Source organism: Mobula birostris, chromosome 10 (genome assembly GCF_030028105.1).
Source record: "Mobula birostris isolate sMobBir1 chromosome 10, sMobBir1.hap1, whole genome shotgun sequence".
Taxonomy (NCBI): domain Eukaryota; kingdom Metazoa; phylum Chordata; class Chondrichthyes; order Myliobatiformes; family Myliobatidae; genus Mobula; species Mobula birostris.
In genome coordinates, this window is record NC_092379.1 from 55055332 (window position 1) to 55071347 (window position 16016).

Below are 16016 nucleotides of genomic sequence, written 5' to 3' on the forward strand. Positions count from 1 at the left end.
TAACGTAAGACGTACAGCTCACCTTGACGCCCAGCAGTAAGCTCCAAAGATGTAAGACGTAGGTAATTGCACGCTCACCTTGACGTCGGCTGTCCTTCAGTGAGTCGTGATGACGCAAGACGTTCGTACTGGAACGCTCTCCCTAGCAGCGAAGAGACGCATTGGCGTTGTTTGGTTTCACCTAGCAACGCATCGAATGATAGCAACCGTCGCCCTGGAGATTGGTAGGCCCGGCCTGCCTGGGCCTTGGAGTAGAAGAAAAATAGGGTGGTGACGGGAGGAGGGAGGGAGTTCATTATAGGGTGAAAAGAGTGTCAATTTTTTTTAAAAAAAGGTATTAAACGGGAGCATTTTGTTACTGAGAGGAGAGGCTAACACTCTGATGTAATCGAGTTGTAGGGGTTTAAGTGATAGATAATTGGAAGTGTGATTAAAGAGAACGGATCTGTATTGCAGTGTATCAGAAAGATAGGTGAAAAGTAAAATAGTGGGAGAGTACAATAAAGTAGCGAAATAGAAGCAGAATTATATGGAAATAATGGCAATGGAGAAAATAAACTGAAATTAGAGAAGCAGAAGGTGTCAGAGGGGAAGGAAATTACAGGCAGCTAAAGAGGATACAAAGATGACAGAGACTACAGGTAAAGTGGCTAGCCCAAAGCGGAGAGAGTCAGCGCGACAGAGCGAAGCGCCCAGCGCCGAAAACAGCGAGGAGAAGCTGGTGCAAACGGAGCCTGATCTAAAGCTGGATTTTGCAAGTCAAACTATGATCCGAAATGCAAAGGCTTATTTGTTACAGAAAAGCACTATATCTAATCTGAATCTGTGAGTACTTAAATGTAAAGCTTGAATTACCAAATGTCACTTTTGTTCATTTCTTCACCTACCCTGCCATCTCCCCTTCCTTTATTATTATTGTTTTATAATTGATATACAGCGTGAAGTAGACCCTTCAGGCTCTTCGAGCCACCCAATTCTAGCCATGTCACAATTTACAATGACCAATTAACCTAACAACCGGTATGTCTTTGGGACGTGGGAGAAAACCGGAGCACCCGGAAGGAAGCCACAGGGATACAGGGAGAGCGTACAAGCTCCTTACAGGCAGCAGTGGGAAGTGAACCTGGACTGTACCTCTTCCTAGAGATGCTGCCTGGCCTGCTGCGTTCACCAGCAACTTTGATGTGTGTTGCTCACCAGTACTTTAGCCTCATTACTTCTTAGACCATGACATAGGAACAGAATTAGGCCATTCAGCCCATTAAGTCTGCTCTGTCATTCCATCATGGCTGATCCTGGATCTCACTCATTCCCAAACACCTACCTTCTTGCCATATGCATTTATGCCCTGACTGATTAGGAAACAATCAACTTCCGCCATGGATTTGGCCTCCACCGCAGTCTGTGGCATTCTGCAGATTCACTACTCTCTGGCTAAAATACTTCCTCCTTACCTCTGTTCTAAAAGGTCACCCCTCAATTTTGAGGCTGTGCCCTCTAATTCTGGATACCCCCTCCCCCACCATAGGAAACATTCTCTCTACATTCACCCTCTCTAGTCCTTTCAACATTCAGTAGGTTTCAATGAGATCCCCACGCATTCTCCTAAATTCCAGTGAGTACAGGCCCAAAGCTGCCAAACACTCCTCATATGATAACCCCAAAATCCTCCTCGTGAACCTCCTCTGGACTCTTTCCAATGACAACACATCCTTTCTGAAATATGAGGTTGAAAACTGTTGACAATAATCCAAGAGTGGCCTGATCAGTGTCTTATAAATCCTCAGCATTATCTCCTTGCTTCTATATTCTATTCCCCTTGAAATAAATGCAAACATTGAATTGCCTTTCCTACCACAGACTCAACCTGTAAGTTAATCTTCTGGGAGTCTTTCATGAGAACTCTTTTCCCTATTGTATCACACATCTATACCTCATTTCTCCTCAGCCATTTTCCTCAATATCACTCCTAATAAATTCCCATGTCTTCATCTTGCTCTGTCCCCATGACGGAATTTGGGTACAATGAGAGAATCACAATGTCATACACCGTACAATGGAAACAGTCTCTTCAGTTCACTGGCTCGGTGTTAATCATCAAACACCTACTTACACTGGTTCCATATTACTCTCCCCATCAACTCCCCCTTGATTCCACCCCTTTATAAGTGGCAAAATAATCCACATTCCTGCAGGTATTTTGGATGTGGGTGGAAACACTGAGAATGTGCAGACAACAATGGTCAGGATTGAGCTTGGGTGTACTGGAGCTGTGTGTCAGCGGCACAACCCCATACCATTGTGCTTGTACATTATGTGGTTTACTTCAAGTTCCAATTCATTGTCATTCAACTGCACACATGTATATCTGCAAATGAGGCGATGTTTCTTCAAAGCAATGGACACAACACAGTGCATATAACTCACACATAACATATACTTTATTGTTGTCAAACAATTGATACTAGAGCGTACAATCATCACAGCGATATTTGATTCTGTGCTTCGCGCTCCCTGGAGTACAAATCGCTAGTAAATATTAAAAAATCTAAATTATAAATCATAAATAGAAAAGGGAAAGTAAGGTAGTGCAAAATAACCGAGACGCAGGTCCAAATATTTGGAGGGTACGGCCCAGATCCGGGTCAGGATCCATTCAGCAGTCTTATCACAGTTGGAAAGAAGCTGTTCCCAAATCTGGCCGTACGAGTCTTCAAGCTCCTGAACCTTCTCCTGGAGGGAAGAGGGATGAAAAGTGTGTTGGCTGGGTGGGTCATGTCCTTGATTATCCTGGCAGCACTGCACCGACAGCGTGTGGTGTAAAGTGAGCCCACGGACGGAAGATTAGTTTATGTGATGTGCTGCGCTGTGTACTCGATCTTCTGCAGCTTCTTTCGGTCTTGGACAGGACAACTTTCATACCAGGTTGTGATGCACCCTAGAAGAATGCTTTCTACGGTGCATCTATAAAAATTAGTGAGGGTTTTAGGGGACAGGCCAAATTTTTTCCGCTTTCTCAGGAAGTAAAGGTGCTGGTGGGCCTTCTTGGCAGTGGACCAAGTCAGGTCATTTGTGATATTGACCCCGAGGAACTTAAAGCTTTTGACCTGTTCCATTTGCGCACCACCCATGTAAATTGGGCCGTGTGGTCCGGTACTCCTTCTGAAGTCAACAACCAATTCCTTCGTCTTGCTGACGTTGAGGGATAGGTTATTGTCTTCGCACCATGCCGCCAGCTTCTTAATTTCCTCTCTGTATTCAAACTCATCATTACCCGAGATACGGCCCACAATTGTTGTGTCATCAGCAAACTTACATATTGAGTTTGATGGAAACTTGGCTACACAATCATGGGTGTACAGTGAGTATAGCAGGGGGCTGAGTACACAGCCTTGTGGGGCACCAGTGCTCAGAGTGATTGTAGAGGAGAGCTTGTCCCGCATTTTTACAGCCTGGGTCCTGTAATATTACCACAAATAGATTAACAAATAATAAGATGCATATACAATACAAGTTTAAAAAGTAAACAGTATAATGCTACCCCTGCTTCCTATGTGATGAGACCTGCATGGTGGCAATAGTCTTATGGCTTGGGGGAATAAGCTGCTTCCCATCCTAATAGTTTTTGTCCCAATGCAATTGGCCCTCGAAACCACACTCGAAAGAAGATCTTAATGCTTTTCTTATTAGCATCTGCAGCTGTTGAGTTGGGTGGTCACCCACTCAAAGATTTCCTTCTTTGCAGTTGGCATTGATATCTTTAGTCCAAAATAGTCCTCCTTAACACAAACAACAGGAATTCTGCAGATGCTGGAAATCAAGCAACACACATAAAAGTTGCTGGTGAACGCAGCAGGCCAGGCAGCATCCCTAGGAAGAGGTGCAGTCGACGTTTCAGGCCGAGACGAAGGGCCTGCTGTGTTCACCAGCAACTTTTATGTGTGTTCCTCCTTAACACAAAGCTCTTTGACCAGGCTGTATATTACCTATGCAAACAGCTTCTGTGGCTCACTGTTGAGCCCTACTGTGGCTGTTTCGCCATGTTAAAGGAGTGATTCAAATGTCAGCTGTTGTACTAGTAGGACCTCCAGCACTCAGTGTCAATTATCAGCTGTCCTCCCTCCAGCATTCAGTGTCAATTGCACCAGTTCCCCACCACAGTGTTAATTTGGTCTTTTGCTATGAGCTGTTGCTTCTTTGCACGTTGGACCACATAGCCAAGTGTGCTCATGTTATTCTTATTTCCTCATGCAAGAGAGGCCATTCATCCCATCAAGTTCATTCAACTTATTTTCCCCATTTATTTCCCTTTAACTTGCTTTGCTCCCATACCCATTTACTCCCCCCGATTCAATTAATCTTCCAACCAGCACGACTTCTAGGTGTGGAAGGAAACTGGAGTAGCTCTAATATCCAAAAGGCAAGTGCAGCTCAACTTTATCATCCACAGATGAGTTGTAAGTGGGCCAGATAGTCTTTCCAGATGGTGAATTTTGATTCATAACTCAGCCACCTGTTATGATTTTACAATTTCCTTTGTCATTTATCCCAGCTAACTGGCACTCTTGCTATCAGATCCCATGTTTTTAATTCTCCATTTGAGCTGTGGGCAAAGGCTTCCCTGATGGGTTTTTTTGTTATATCTTTTGATCTGTAAGAAGTTTTCCAATTAACATCTAGAATGTAATTTTCTTTTACTCCACATTTAAAGCAGTTTTGCTGGCCTTTACTCAAAAAGGAGGGTTCTTTGTAACACAATTAGTGAGAGGGAGACTGTTCCCATTCAAGGGAGAGTTGAGAACTAGGGGGTGGGGCGTTGTTTAAGTTGATTAGAGGAAGTACCAAAGGTGACATTGAGGGAAATTATACTTTGCCTAACAGGATTGTAGTGAAAGGATCAAATATGACTTTGGAGGGGGAAAAAAGAACATGGTATGGGTGAGGATGGGCAATTAACTATTGCCCTTACAGCAGGCAAGTACAGTCATAGGGCTGAATGGTTACCTACTGCTCCATTATCATACTATGAAAGTCCTTTTATAATTTCTCTGACTCTTCCTTTTTATCTGTTCGGTCCTGATGGTACAATCATTCATTATCACAAGGACTTAGTCAACAGTTGTGGCTTAGATTGCTTCATCAAGGTCCCCTTCCACCCAGGTCATTCTCTCTTCTCACTGCTGCCATCAGGAGTACAGGCGCCTCAGGACCCTCACCACCAGGTTCAGGAGCAATTATTCACCTGTCAGTCTACTGACCAGCACGGACAACTTCGCACACCTCCACACTGGGCTGGCTCACTTTCAAGGACTCTACAATTCATGTTCTCAGTATTATTTATTTATTATTATCTGTGTTGTATTTGCACAGTTTATCTTTTCCACATTGGTTGTTTGTCAGTCTTTGTTCATCGATTCGATTCTATATCTTTGTTCTCCCATGAATGCCACAAGTAAATGAAACTCAGCATGACACATTGATAATTAATTTACTTTGAACTTTCAGCTTTGACTTTCATTACTCCTTTTGCTGAACCTCCACTGTCTGTTGAACTGTCATTTTCAGATCACCAGGGATGTGCCTAAACTCAGTCCTTCCATAGAGCATTGATCTAGGATGGCTTGGTCTTCTGGTTCAGCGATTCTTTCACAAACAGTACTACAGTTCCTGAAAACACGTACCATCAGGCTCAAGATCAGTTTCTAACCGGCTGTTATAAGACTATTAAATGGTTTTCTAGTATGATGAGATGGACTCTTGACCTCACAATTTACCTTGTTATGATCTTGCACTTTACTGCTAACCTGCACTGCAATTTCTCTGTAGCTTTTACACTTTACTCTGCATTGTTATTGTTTTACTTTATTCAACCTCAATGCACTGTGTAATGAATTAATCTGATTGAACAGTATGCAAAACTTTTCACTGTTCTTTGGTACATGTGCCAATAATAAACCAATTCCATTTCTGGTATGCCATAGGTGGTATATTTTTGGTCCATTGTTTTTTTTAGATTATGAGGACACTCAGTCCTCATTTATTGTCATTTAGAAATGCATTCATGCTTTAAGAAATGATACAATGTTCCTCCAGAGTGATATCACAAAAAAAACAGGACAAATCAAAGACTAACACTGACAAGACCACATAATTGTAATATATAGTTACAGCAGTGCAAAGCAATACCGTAATTTGATAAAGAGCAGACCATGGGAATGGTAAAAAAAAGTCTCAAGGTTCCGATCGACTCTCGATAGTCCCCGATAGCAGGCATCAGAAGAGAGAAACCTCTGCCATAAACCTCCAGGCACCGACAACTGTCGATGCATTGGAAGCACCCGACCATAGCCGACATTGAGTCTGTCCGAAAACTTCGAGCCTCCGGCCAGCCCTTCGACACCGAGCACCATCTCTGTTGAGTGCTTTGACTCCATCCCAGCCGCTGAGCAACAAGCAAAGCCGAGGATTTGGGGCCTTCCCCTCCGGAGATTCAGGATCACACAGTAACAACGGCAATTGATTGACCTTGTGAAACTTCTATCCATATGTCTTGTTGCTCCAGAGAGGCTCTGTTTCCCTTATAGTCAGAACCAAGGCCTTTGTATTTTAGTGGAAATTGCAGATTCTCCATTGATGGTCCCAAATGCCACCCCGTTTGTATCCTCATACAATAATCTGCTGTTTCTTTCTCTCTCTTCTGTTTTCTCACAGAAATGTGCTGACTTCAGAGAGAAAGGGCAATTGCATTGAGATAGTGGCAGCAATATTAAAGTCTATGACATAGAAGCAGAAAAAGGCCACTTAGCCCACTGAATCTGCTCTGCCGTTCCATCATGGCTGATTTATTATTCCTCTCAACACATTCTTCCCGTAACTTTTCACACTGTTTCTAGGCATTTCAATACTCGATAGGTTTCAATGAAATTCCCCCCCCCCATTCTTCTAAATTCCAGCAAGTACAGGCCTAGAGCTATCAAACATTCCTCATACATTAACCCTTTCATTCCCAGGATCATTCTCATAAACCTCCTGTGGACCTTCTCCAGAGGGGGTTCGTGAAGTAATTGTGTCAGGGGCCAGCCATTGTCAGTGAATGGGAGAAGTTGGAGGAGTGATGGATTGTTTGAAGAGGTTTTGGAGAGTTGTCTGTGACCTGAGCAGTGAGTGGGCCAGTGGGATGTGCTCCTGAGTCATGTTGGGGGCCTGTGAGAGGGAGTGGATTCGCCGATTCTCCTTGCATCCAGGGCTAACTGGCTGAATGCTCACTGCTGCAGAATAACAGCTGAGAAAGGAGAACAGTTGGTTCCCAATGCAGCCACAAGACAACAAAAATATTTATGTGCTTTTCCCCCATAACTGAATATACCCATTGAATTTTATTAACATTACCACTATTAATAAAAAGTCAATATTAGTTTTCCACTGTTTTCTCCATCTTGTCTGCAACCTAGTCTCAATTTTATGGAACCCAGCATAGTTTGAGTAGATACCTTACTTTTCCTCAGTAGCTCTTTAGAAACACTAAATTAAAGTTACATACAATAGAGTTTAAGAATAGGGCTTCATCAAAGAGGGGCCCACCTGGCCCTCCAGGGTTCAGGAGCCTCCTCCTACCCTCTTTTATCTAACTCTCTGCATATAGTAAATCCTCAGTTTACAACTGTTTGACTTAAAGGTTGATTATTTGGGATACATGTATTTTATTTGCAAAGCTAATTTTTACTGTAACAAATAGCATGCCCCTTTTTGTACAGAGAAGTAGATGAAAACTCTTTTAATCTGACATGGTGGTGTCAGCAGATTTTCTGAACTATCTAATAATACTTCTTAATGAAGTAGAACAATAGATTTTCCAGTGAATTTGCTCATCTTAATTGTAATGTGAAAAACAGAACCAGGAGAGTGGGAACTAGGGCCCTGGTGTGTGGAAAGGAGCTCAGCAATTGAGACTCAGTCCCTGGAAGGAAGCACAGGGAGCCAGGCACTGGTGATCAGAAAGATTGGATTGGATTAGATTATGAGGACACGCAGTCCTCGTTTATCGTCATTTAGTAATGCATGCATTAAGAAATTATACAATGTTCCTCCAGTATGATATCACACAAACACAAGACAGACCAAGACTAAAAAACTGACAAAAACCACATAATTATAACATATAGTTACAACAGTGCAAAGCAATACTGTAATTTGATAAAGAACAGACCATGGGCACGGTAAAAAAAAAGTCTCAAGTCCTTTTGAGACTTGCTGGTTGAGAAGGCTGGTTTTCGTCCTTTTGTTCCCATGTCTGTGTGTAATCCAAGGTATGGTAGCTTCCTTCCTTCTGACCCCATGTCCCTGTGTAAACTAAGGAATGTGGTTTCTGTCCTTTTGTCCCCATGTCTGTGTGTAATTTTTAACTTAACTGCCCCTATCTTACCCTTGTGCTCCTTTTGATGTCAAACATGTCACTCTCAATGACATTCTCCTGAGACCGCTTTCTCGAGCAATTCTGTTCTGTCCACCAAAGTGGAATTTCCCTGTGGCCCACTATTTTAATTCCTGCCTCCATTCCCATTTTTGACATGTCAGTCCTCTTCTGCCATGATGAGGCTTCTTTCAGTGTGCAGGAGCGAAAACTTGTGTTCTGTCTAGGTAGCCTCCAACCTGATGACAGGAACATCAATTTTTCCTCCTCCTTCTTTTCTGTTTTTTTTCTTCTCCCCTCTCCGTTCCCTCTTCTTCTATTCCCCACTCTGGCTTCTCACCTCTTCCCCTTACCTGCCTTCACTTCCCCTGTTGCCCCACTCTCTTCCCTTTCTCTCTCTCCTATCAGATTCTTTCTTCTCAGCCCTTTACCTTTCCCAGGCACCTGGCTTGACATATCAGCTTCCAGCTTGTCCTCCTTCAGCTTCCCCTGCCCTTATATTCTGGCATCTTTCCCCTTCTTTCCAGTCCTAATGACGAGTCTCAGCTCAAAACGTAGACTGTTTGTTCATTTTCATTGACCTGAGTTCCGCCAACATTTTGTGTGTGTTACTCTGGATTTCCAGCATCTAAAGAATCTCTTTTGTTTATGCCTTCTGTAAACCAAGGAATGGTGGTTCCTTCTTCTGTCCTATGTCTCTACTTAAATGCATCTACCCATGTTGACAAATACCATGTTCTTATCAGTCTTGGGCAACAACATCATCCTGAATTCAGTAAAGTATTTACTTAATCTGTGACATTGATTCCTACTCCAGTGTGTGGGGAAGTTATAGGATTTACGGTGTTCTTTGGTAGGATAAAATATATAACAAGAAACCTTACTTTAACCTCCAAAGTTTCTTTTATGTGCTATCTTTCCTGTGAATGTATGTAGCTAACAGCTGTTCTTCCAGAGTTTTGATCTTTGTTCTAACTACATTGACATCATTCTACATGTGCTTCCTACCAATACACACTACCCACTGTCCTTCCCAGAATCTCAACATAGTGGGTGAGACTCTTCATCCATGCAGCCTTCCTGAAAGGCAATGACTGCTCACGGCTTGGTTGATACCTTGCACTGATTCCTGTGCAATGTATGAATTTTAATCTGCACTACTGAATAAGAGATAGAAAGCCCCAAGATTTAATTTCTAAGAATCAATCTGCAGGCAGTGAGTATCGGTGTTTATAGTCCCCCTCCAATTGGCCTTGAGAAGATGGTGCTTATCAGCTTATTTGAACTGCTGCAACCCATATTGAAGTTACAGACTAAGGTTTATAATGAGGTCATAGTGTGTAAAACTGCACTGTTCCCACTTCAGCTGCTTTGACCACTGTACAAACTAGGGTGAGAAACTGCATGTCAGGCAGCATCTGCAGAGGAAGAGGGATGGTCGAGATTTTGGGTCAGATCCTGTGTCAGAACCAAGAGTGTGCAAGATAGTTAACTAGTACAAAGAGATGGGGGGGGGATGGGGCGTGGTGAGGTGAAGATTGATGGGCAGATGGAGCGAGGAAGGAGAGGGACGGAGTTAGAGATCATGGCTGTTGGGTCATAGGTGAAATCGGGTAAGGTGTGGGATGATGAGCTACTGGAGGAGAAGTTAGAGATTGTGGTTGGTGATAGGCAGAAACAGCAAAGGAAAAATACATAAACCCAAGGTTTCTGCAGATGCTGAGAAGTATCATACCCACGTCCGATACTCGTGCTCAATAGTTCCTAGCTTCATTTCCAAGCTTCCTAGTTTAGAGCCAATGAGGATCACAGGTACCTGTGTTTGATTTTGTAGAGTTCCTTTAGCCTTTTATGCGTGTTTTTCAAGAAAACATATATATATATTAGGCAGATATTCCAGAGGGAGAAAGAAAGCAAGAAAACGGAAGGGAAGGTTTAAAAGAAGTAAAAAGAATGTATCCGGTAGGAGGTAACATGAAATTCTTTAATCTCTTTGTTACTTCCCTTTTAGCTATGATCATCTCTCTGAGTTGATAACCAAGGTGCTGGATGAAAGGCCTGTCAATGCTGTGGACATCATCGAAGATATCAGCAGAAGAATCAAGAAGTTACAGTTCTTCAAGAAGATAGACACGCTGCGAGATGAATATGAAATTTCATTGGCATACAGTTTAGCGGAAGTTCAGAAATCCCTCTTTATCAAGGCAGTGGAGGAAGAAGAGGGAGTGGATCATGAGGAAGAAGTGGTAAATACCGTTTTCCTGATCAAGTGATTTAGAGTCTTTGGTGATAATTTAGCCCAGAAATTCCTGGAAATGTTCTGCCCACAAATTACTTTTACTTACACAACACTGGTCTTCATTATTCCTTTTCTGTCCTTTTCACTAAATTGTCACTAAGTAGATATAACAAATTGGGAAGACAGCAGATGCCAGGTATTGTGGAACAGAAATATACGGAGGCTGAATGAGTGGTGTAGTGTGGAGGATCAACGGTAGGTACCAACAGCTCACTGATGACTCTTTGTATATCACACCAGGGAATTCATTCCTGTACTCTAGTATCCTGACCAGTTGCATCACAAGCTGGTATGGAAGCACCAAAGCCTATGAATGGAAAAGTCCAGTCCATCACAGGCAAAGTGCTCCCCAGCACTGAGCACATCTACAAGGAGTGCTGCCACAAAGAGGCAGCATTCATCATCAAAGACCCCCACCATCCAGACCATGCTCTTTTCTTACTGCTGCCATCAGGAAGAAGGTACAGGGGCCTCAAGTCCCACATCAGCAGGTTCAGGAACAGTTATGAACCCTCAACTATCAGGCTCCTGAACCACTGTAGATAACTTCACTCATCTCAACCCTAAACTGATTCCACAACTTTTGAGCTTCCTTTCAAGGAGTCAATAACTTATGTTATCATAACAAGACAGTTGCATTGGTTGTTTGTTGTGTGTGTAGTTTTTCATTGATTCTGTTGTATTTCTCTGTTCTACTGTGAATGCCTGCAAAACAATGAACTTTTTTGAAATTTGAGTCAACTGATTAATGTCAGGGTAATCAAACAAGAACAATTAGTTAAGGGTAAAAGGACCTTGATGGCAGTTATATACAGGCATGCAACAGTAGCTGGGATGTGGACCACAGATTACAACAGGAAATAGAAAAGGTGTATCGAAAGGGCAATATTATGATAATCATGGAAGATTTCAACATGTCGATTGGGAAAATCAGATTGGAAATAGATCTCAAGAGAGTGAGTTTGTTGAATGCCTATGAAATGGCTTTTTAGAGCAGTTTGATGTTGAGCCTACTAGGAGATCAGCTATAGTGGAGTGGGTGTTATGTAATGAACCAGAGGTGATTAGGGAGCTCAAGATAAAAGAACCCATAGGAGACAGTGATCACAATATGATTGAAATTTTATAGGGAGAAAGTAAAGTCTGACATAGTGGTGTTTCAGTGGAGTGAAGGAAATTACAGTGGTATGAGAGAGCAGTTGGCAAAAGTAAACTGGAAGGAGATGCTGGCAGGGCAGCAATGACGTGAGATTCTGGGAAAAATCAGGACAGATGCATTCCAAAAATGAAGAAATACTCAAATGGCAAAATAGTACAACTGTGACTGACAAGGGAAGTCAAAGCTAGTGTAAAATCAAAAGAGAGGGCATCCAACAAATCTAAAACTAGCGGGAAAACAGAGGATTGGGAAGCTTTTAAAACCCAACATAAAAGAATTATGAGGGAAAAGATTAAATATGAAAGCAAGCTTGCAAACAACATCAAAGTGGATAGTAAAAGCTTTTTAAGTATATATATAAAAAAATAAGAGCGATGAGAGTGGGTTTAGGACTGTTAGACAATGAAGCCAGAGAAATAATAACGGGGGCCAAGGAGATGGAAGATGAACTAGATGAGTATTTTGCATCAGTCTTCACTGTGGAAGACACTAGCAGTGTGCCAGATGTTGAAGGGTGTGAGGGAAGAGAAGTGAATGCAGTTACTATTACAAGGGAAAAGGTGATCAAAAAGCTGAAAGACTAAGGGTACATAAGTCACCCGGACCAGATGAGCTGCACCCTAGGGTTCTGAAAGAGGTAGCAGAGGAGATTGTGGAGGCATTAGTAATGATCTTTCAAAAATTCATCGGACCCTGGTATAGTGCCAGAGAACTGGAAAATTACAAATGTTACTCCACTATTCAAGAAAGGAAAGTGGCAGAAGAAAATAAATTATAGACCAGTTAGCCTGACCTCATGGTTGGGAAGGTGTTAGAGTCAATTGTTAAGGATGAGGTAATGGAGTACTTGGTGACACAGAACAAGATAAAGCAAAGTCAGTAGGGTTTCCTTAAGGGAAAATCTTGCCTGATGAACCTGTTGGAATTTTTTGAGGACACTACACGTAGGATAGATAATGGGGACGCAATGGATGTTGTATATTTGGACTGTCAGAAGACCTTTGACAAGGTGCTACACATGAGGCTGCTTACCAAGTTCAGAGCCCATGGTATTACAGCAAAGCTAATGGCATGGTTAGAGCATTGGCTGAGTAGTAGGAGGCAGCGAGTGGGAATAAAAGGATCCTTTTCTGGTTGGCTGCCAGTGACTAGTGGCGTTCCGCAGGGTTCGGTGTTGCGACTGCTTCTTTTTATGCTGTATATCAATGATGGAATAGATGGCTTTGTTGCCAAATTTGCAGATGATACGAAGATTAGTGAAGGAGCAAGTAGTGTTGAGGAACCAGGTAGGCTGCAGAAGGACTTAGACAGATTAGGAGAATGCCAAATGAAATTCAATGTTGGAAAATTCTTGGTCATGTACTTTGGTAATAGAAATAAATATGTAGACAATTTTCTAAACAGGGAGAAAATCTAAACATCTGAAATGCATAAGACTTGGGAGTCTTTGTGTAGACACCCTAAAGGTTAACTTGCAGGCAGAGTTGGTGGTGAGAAATACAATGCAATGTAGCATTAATTTCAAGAGGTCTAGCATACAAGAGCAGGGATGTGATGCTGAGGCTTTATAAGGCACTGATGAGGCCTCACTTTAAGTATTGTGAACAGTTTTGGCCTCCTCATCTAAGAAAAGATGTGCTGGCATTGGAGAGGGTTCAAAGGAGGTTCACAAGGATGATCCTGGGAATGAAAGGGTTATCATACGAGGAACGTTTGATGGCTCTGGTTCTGTATTCACTGGAATTTAGAAGGAATTTAGAAACCTTTTGAATGTTGAAAGGCCTAGACAGAGTAGATGTGGAAAGGATGTTTCACATGGTGGGGGAGTCTAGGACAAAGGGCACAGCCTCAGGATAGAGAGGCATCTATTTAAAACAAAGATGAAAAGAAATTTCTTTAACCAGAGGGTGGTGGATTTGTGGAATTTGTTTCCACATGCAGCTGTGGAGGCCAGGTCGTTGGGTGTATTTAAGGCAGAGATTGATAGGTTCTTGACTGGATATGGCATTAAAGGTTACGGGGAGAAGGCTGGGAACTGGGGTTGAGGAGGAGACAAAAAAAAGAATCAGTCACGATTGAATGACTCAATGGGCCAAATGGCCGAATTCTGCTCCTATGTCTTATGGTCTTACGGTCTAATTGCCCTCAGCTCTCGGGCTGTTCAGAAGTGCTTCTCACTGACGTCTCCTAAGAAGTTTCAGAAGGGGTTGTACAGGCCATTGATTTTTCTTTCCTGTTGCAGTCTACAATAATTTTGGGAATTATCTTGCAACTATGATTAGTACCCATTTCTCCTTGTATTTACAGCTAAAACCATTCAAGGTTTTGAGCACCACCTTATGTTCTCTACTGAAAGCATTCTAAAACTACTGTCAAGTAGTAGAGGACATGCATTTTAGGCTGAGAGGAGGAACTTTTAAATGAGATGTGTAGGGCAGGTTTTTTGATACCCAGAGTAGTAAGTGCCTTGAAGGGGCTGCAAGGCTGCAAAGGTGGCTGTAGATATGATAGTGGTGTTTAAGAGACTGTTAGACAAGGAATGGAGGGATATCGATCATATATGAGCAGAAGAGGTTGGCATTGTGGGCTTAATGGCCTGTAACTTTGCTGTACTGTTCTATGTATTCTCTGCTTCTCCATCTTTTCCATATACTGTAACTCACATCTTTCATACCTGATACCATTGAAGAAAACATCTACATCTTCCCCAAGCCCAGAACAGTACTCCATCTGAAGTCTAACCAGTTATATGAAAAGTTCAAAGTAAATTTATTATCGAAGTAAAGTTATTATGAACAATTGGAGACACAAGAGACTGAAAATGCTGGTCTCTGGAGCAAGATAATAAAGTGCTGGAGGAACTCAATGCATCAGGCAACATCTATGGAGGGAATGGACAGTTGACATTTCTGGTCAAGTCTCGACACCAGTCTGTTAATCTCAATCAAGAGAAAATCTGCAGATGCTGGAAATCCAAGCAAACACACACAAGATGCTGGAGGAATTCAGCAGGCCAGGCAGCATCTAGGGAAAAGAGTAAATTGCTGAGACCCTTCATCAGAACTGGAGAAAAAGATGAGAAGTCAGAGTAAGAAGGTGGGGGGGAGGGGAGGAAGAAATACAAGATTGGTAGGTAAGTGAAATCAGGAGGATGGAGGGGTGAAATAAAGAGCTGGGAAGTTGCTTGGTGAAAGATTGGGTTGGAGAAAGGAGAATCTGATAGGAGAGAACAGAAGGCCATGGAAGAAAGGGAAAGGGGAGGAGCACTGGAGGGTGATGGGCAGGTAAGGAGAGGGAAATGGGGATGGGGAATGATGAGGGAAAGGGGGAGGGGGCCATTATTGGAAGTTTGAGAAATTACTGGATGTTCATGCCATCAGTTTGGAGGGACCCCAGATGCAATATAAGATGTTGCTCCTCCAACCTGATTGTGGCCTCATCATGGCAGCAGAGGAAGCCATGGACTGACATGTTGGAATGGGAATGGGAAGTGGAATTATAATGGGTGGCCGCTGGGAGATCCCACTTTTTCTGGTGGATGGAGCATAGATGCTCGGTGAAATGGTCTCTCGATCTACATTGAAACTCACCAATATACAGTGGGCCACGCCGGGAGCACCAGATACACTAGGTGACCCCAACAGACTCTCAGGTGAAGTGTTGCCTCACCTGGACGGACTGTTTGGGGTCCTGAATGGTAGTGAGGGAGGAGGTGTAGGGGCAGGTGTAGTACCAGGAGGGAGATCAGTGGGGAGGGATGAATAAACAAGGGAGTCACATAGGGAGCAATCCCTGAGGAAAGCAGCAAGTGTGGGGAGAGAAGGATATGCTTGGTGGTGGGATCCCATTGGAGATGGCGGAAGTTATGGAGGATTACACACTTTTCGTCCCTCTTCCCTCCAGGACAAAGTTCAGGAGCTTGAAGACTCGTATGGCCAGATTTGGGAACAGCTTCTTTCCAACTGTGATAAGACTGCTGAACGGATCTTGACCCGGATCTGGGCCGTACCCTCCAAATATGCAGACCTGCCTCTCGGTTTTTTTGCACTACCTTACTTCCCATTTTTCTATTTTCTATTTATGATTTATAATTTAATATTTTAATATTTACTAATTTTAACTATTTTTAATATTTTTAATACTTAATA

The 16016-nt window shown here is 42.7% G+C and overlaps 1 protein-coding gene across 3 annotated transcripts in view; it reads left to right on the top strand.

The window, feature by feature from the left end:
- The first annotated feature begins 202 nt into the window (after nucleotides 1-202).
- The window catches only part of rsph4a (radial spoke head component 4A), a 28690-nt gene continuing 12876 nt past the window's right edge, over nucleotides 203-16016 (top strand). For 2 of the 3 annotated variants that reach the window (XM_072270306.1, XM_072270305.1), the window contains exons 1-2: nucleotides 203-825; nucleotides 10422-10656. In XM_072270306.1, coding sequence (XP_072126407.1) covers nucleotides 626-825; nucleotides 10422-10656 — 435 coding nt within the window. In that variant the 5' untranslated portion in view covers nucleotides 203-625. The remainder of the gene's footprint in view (nucleotides 826-10421; nucleotides 10657-16016) is intronic. The other variant, XM_072270304.1, reaches the window with a different exon arrangement.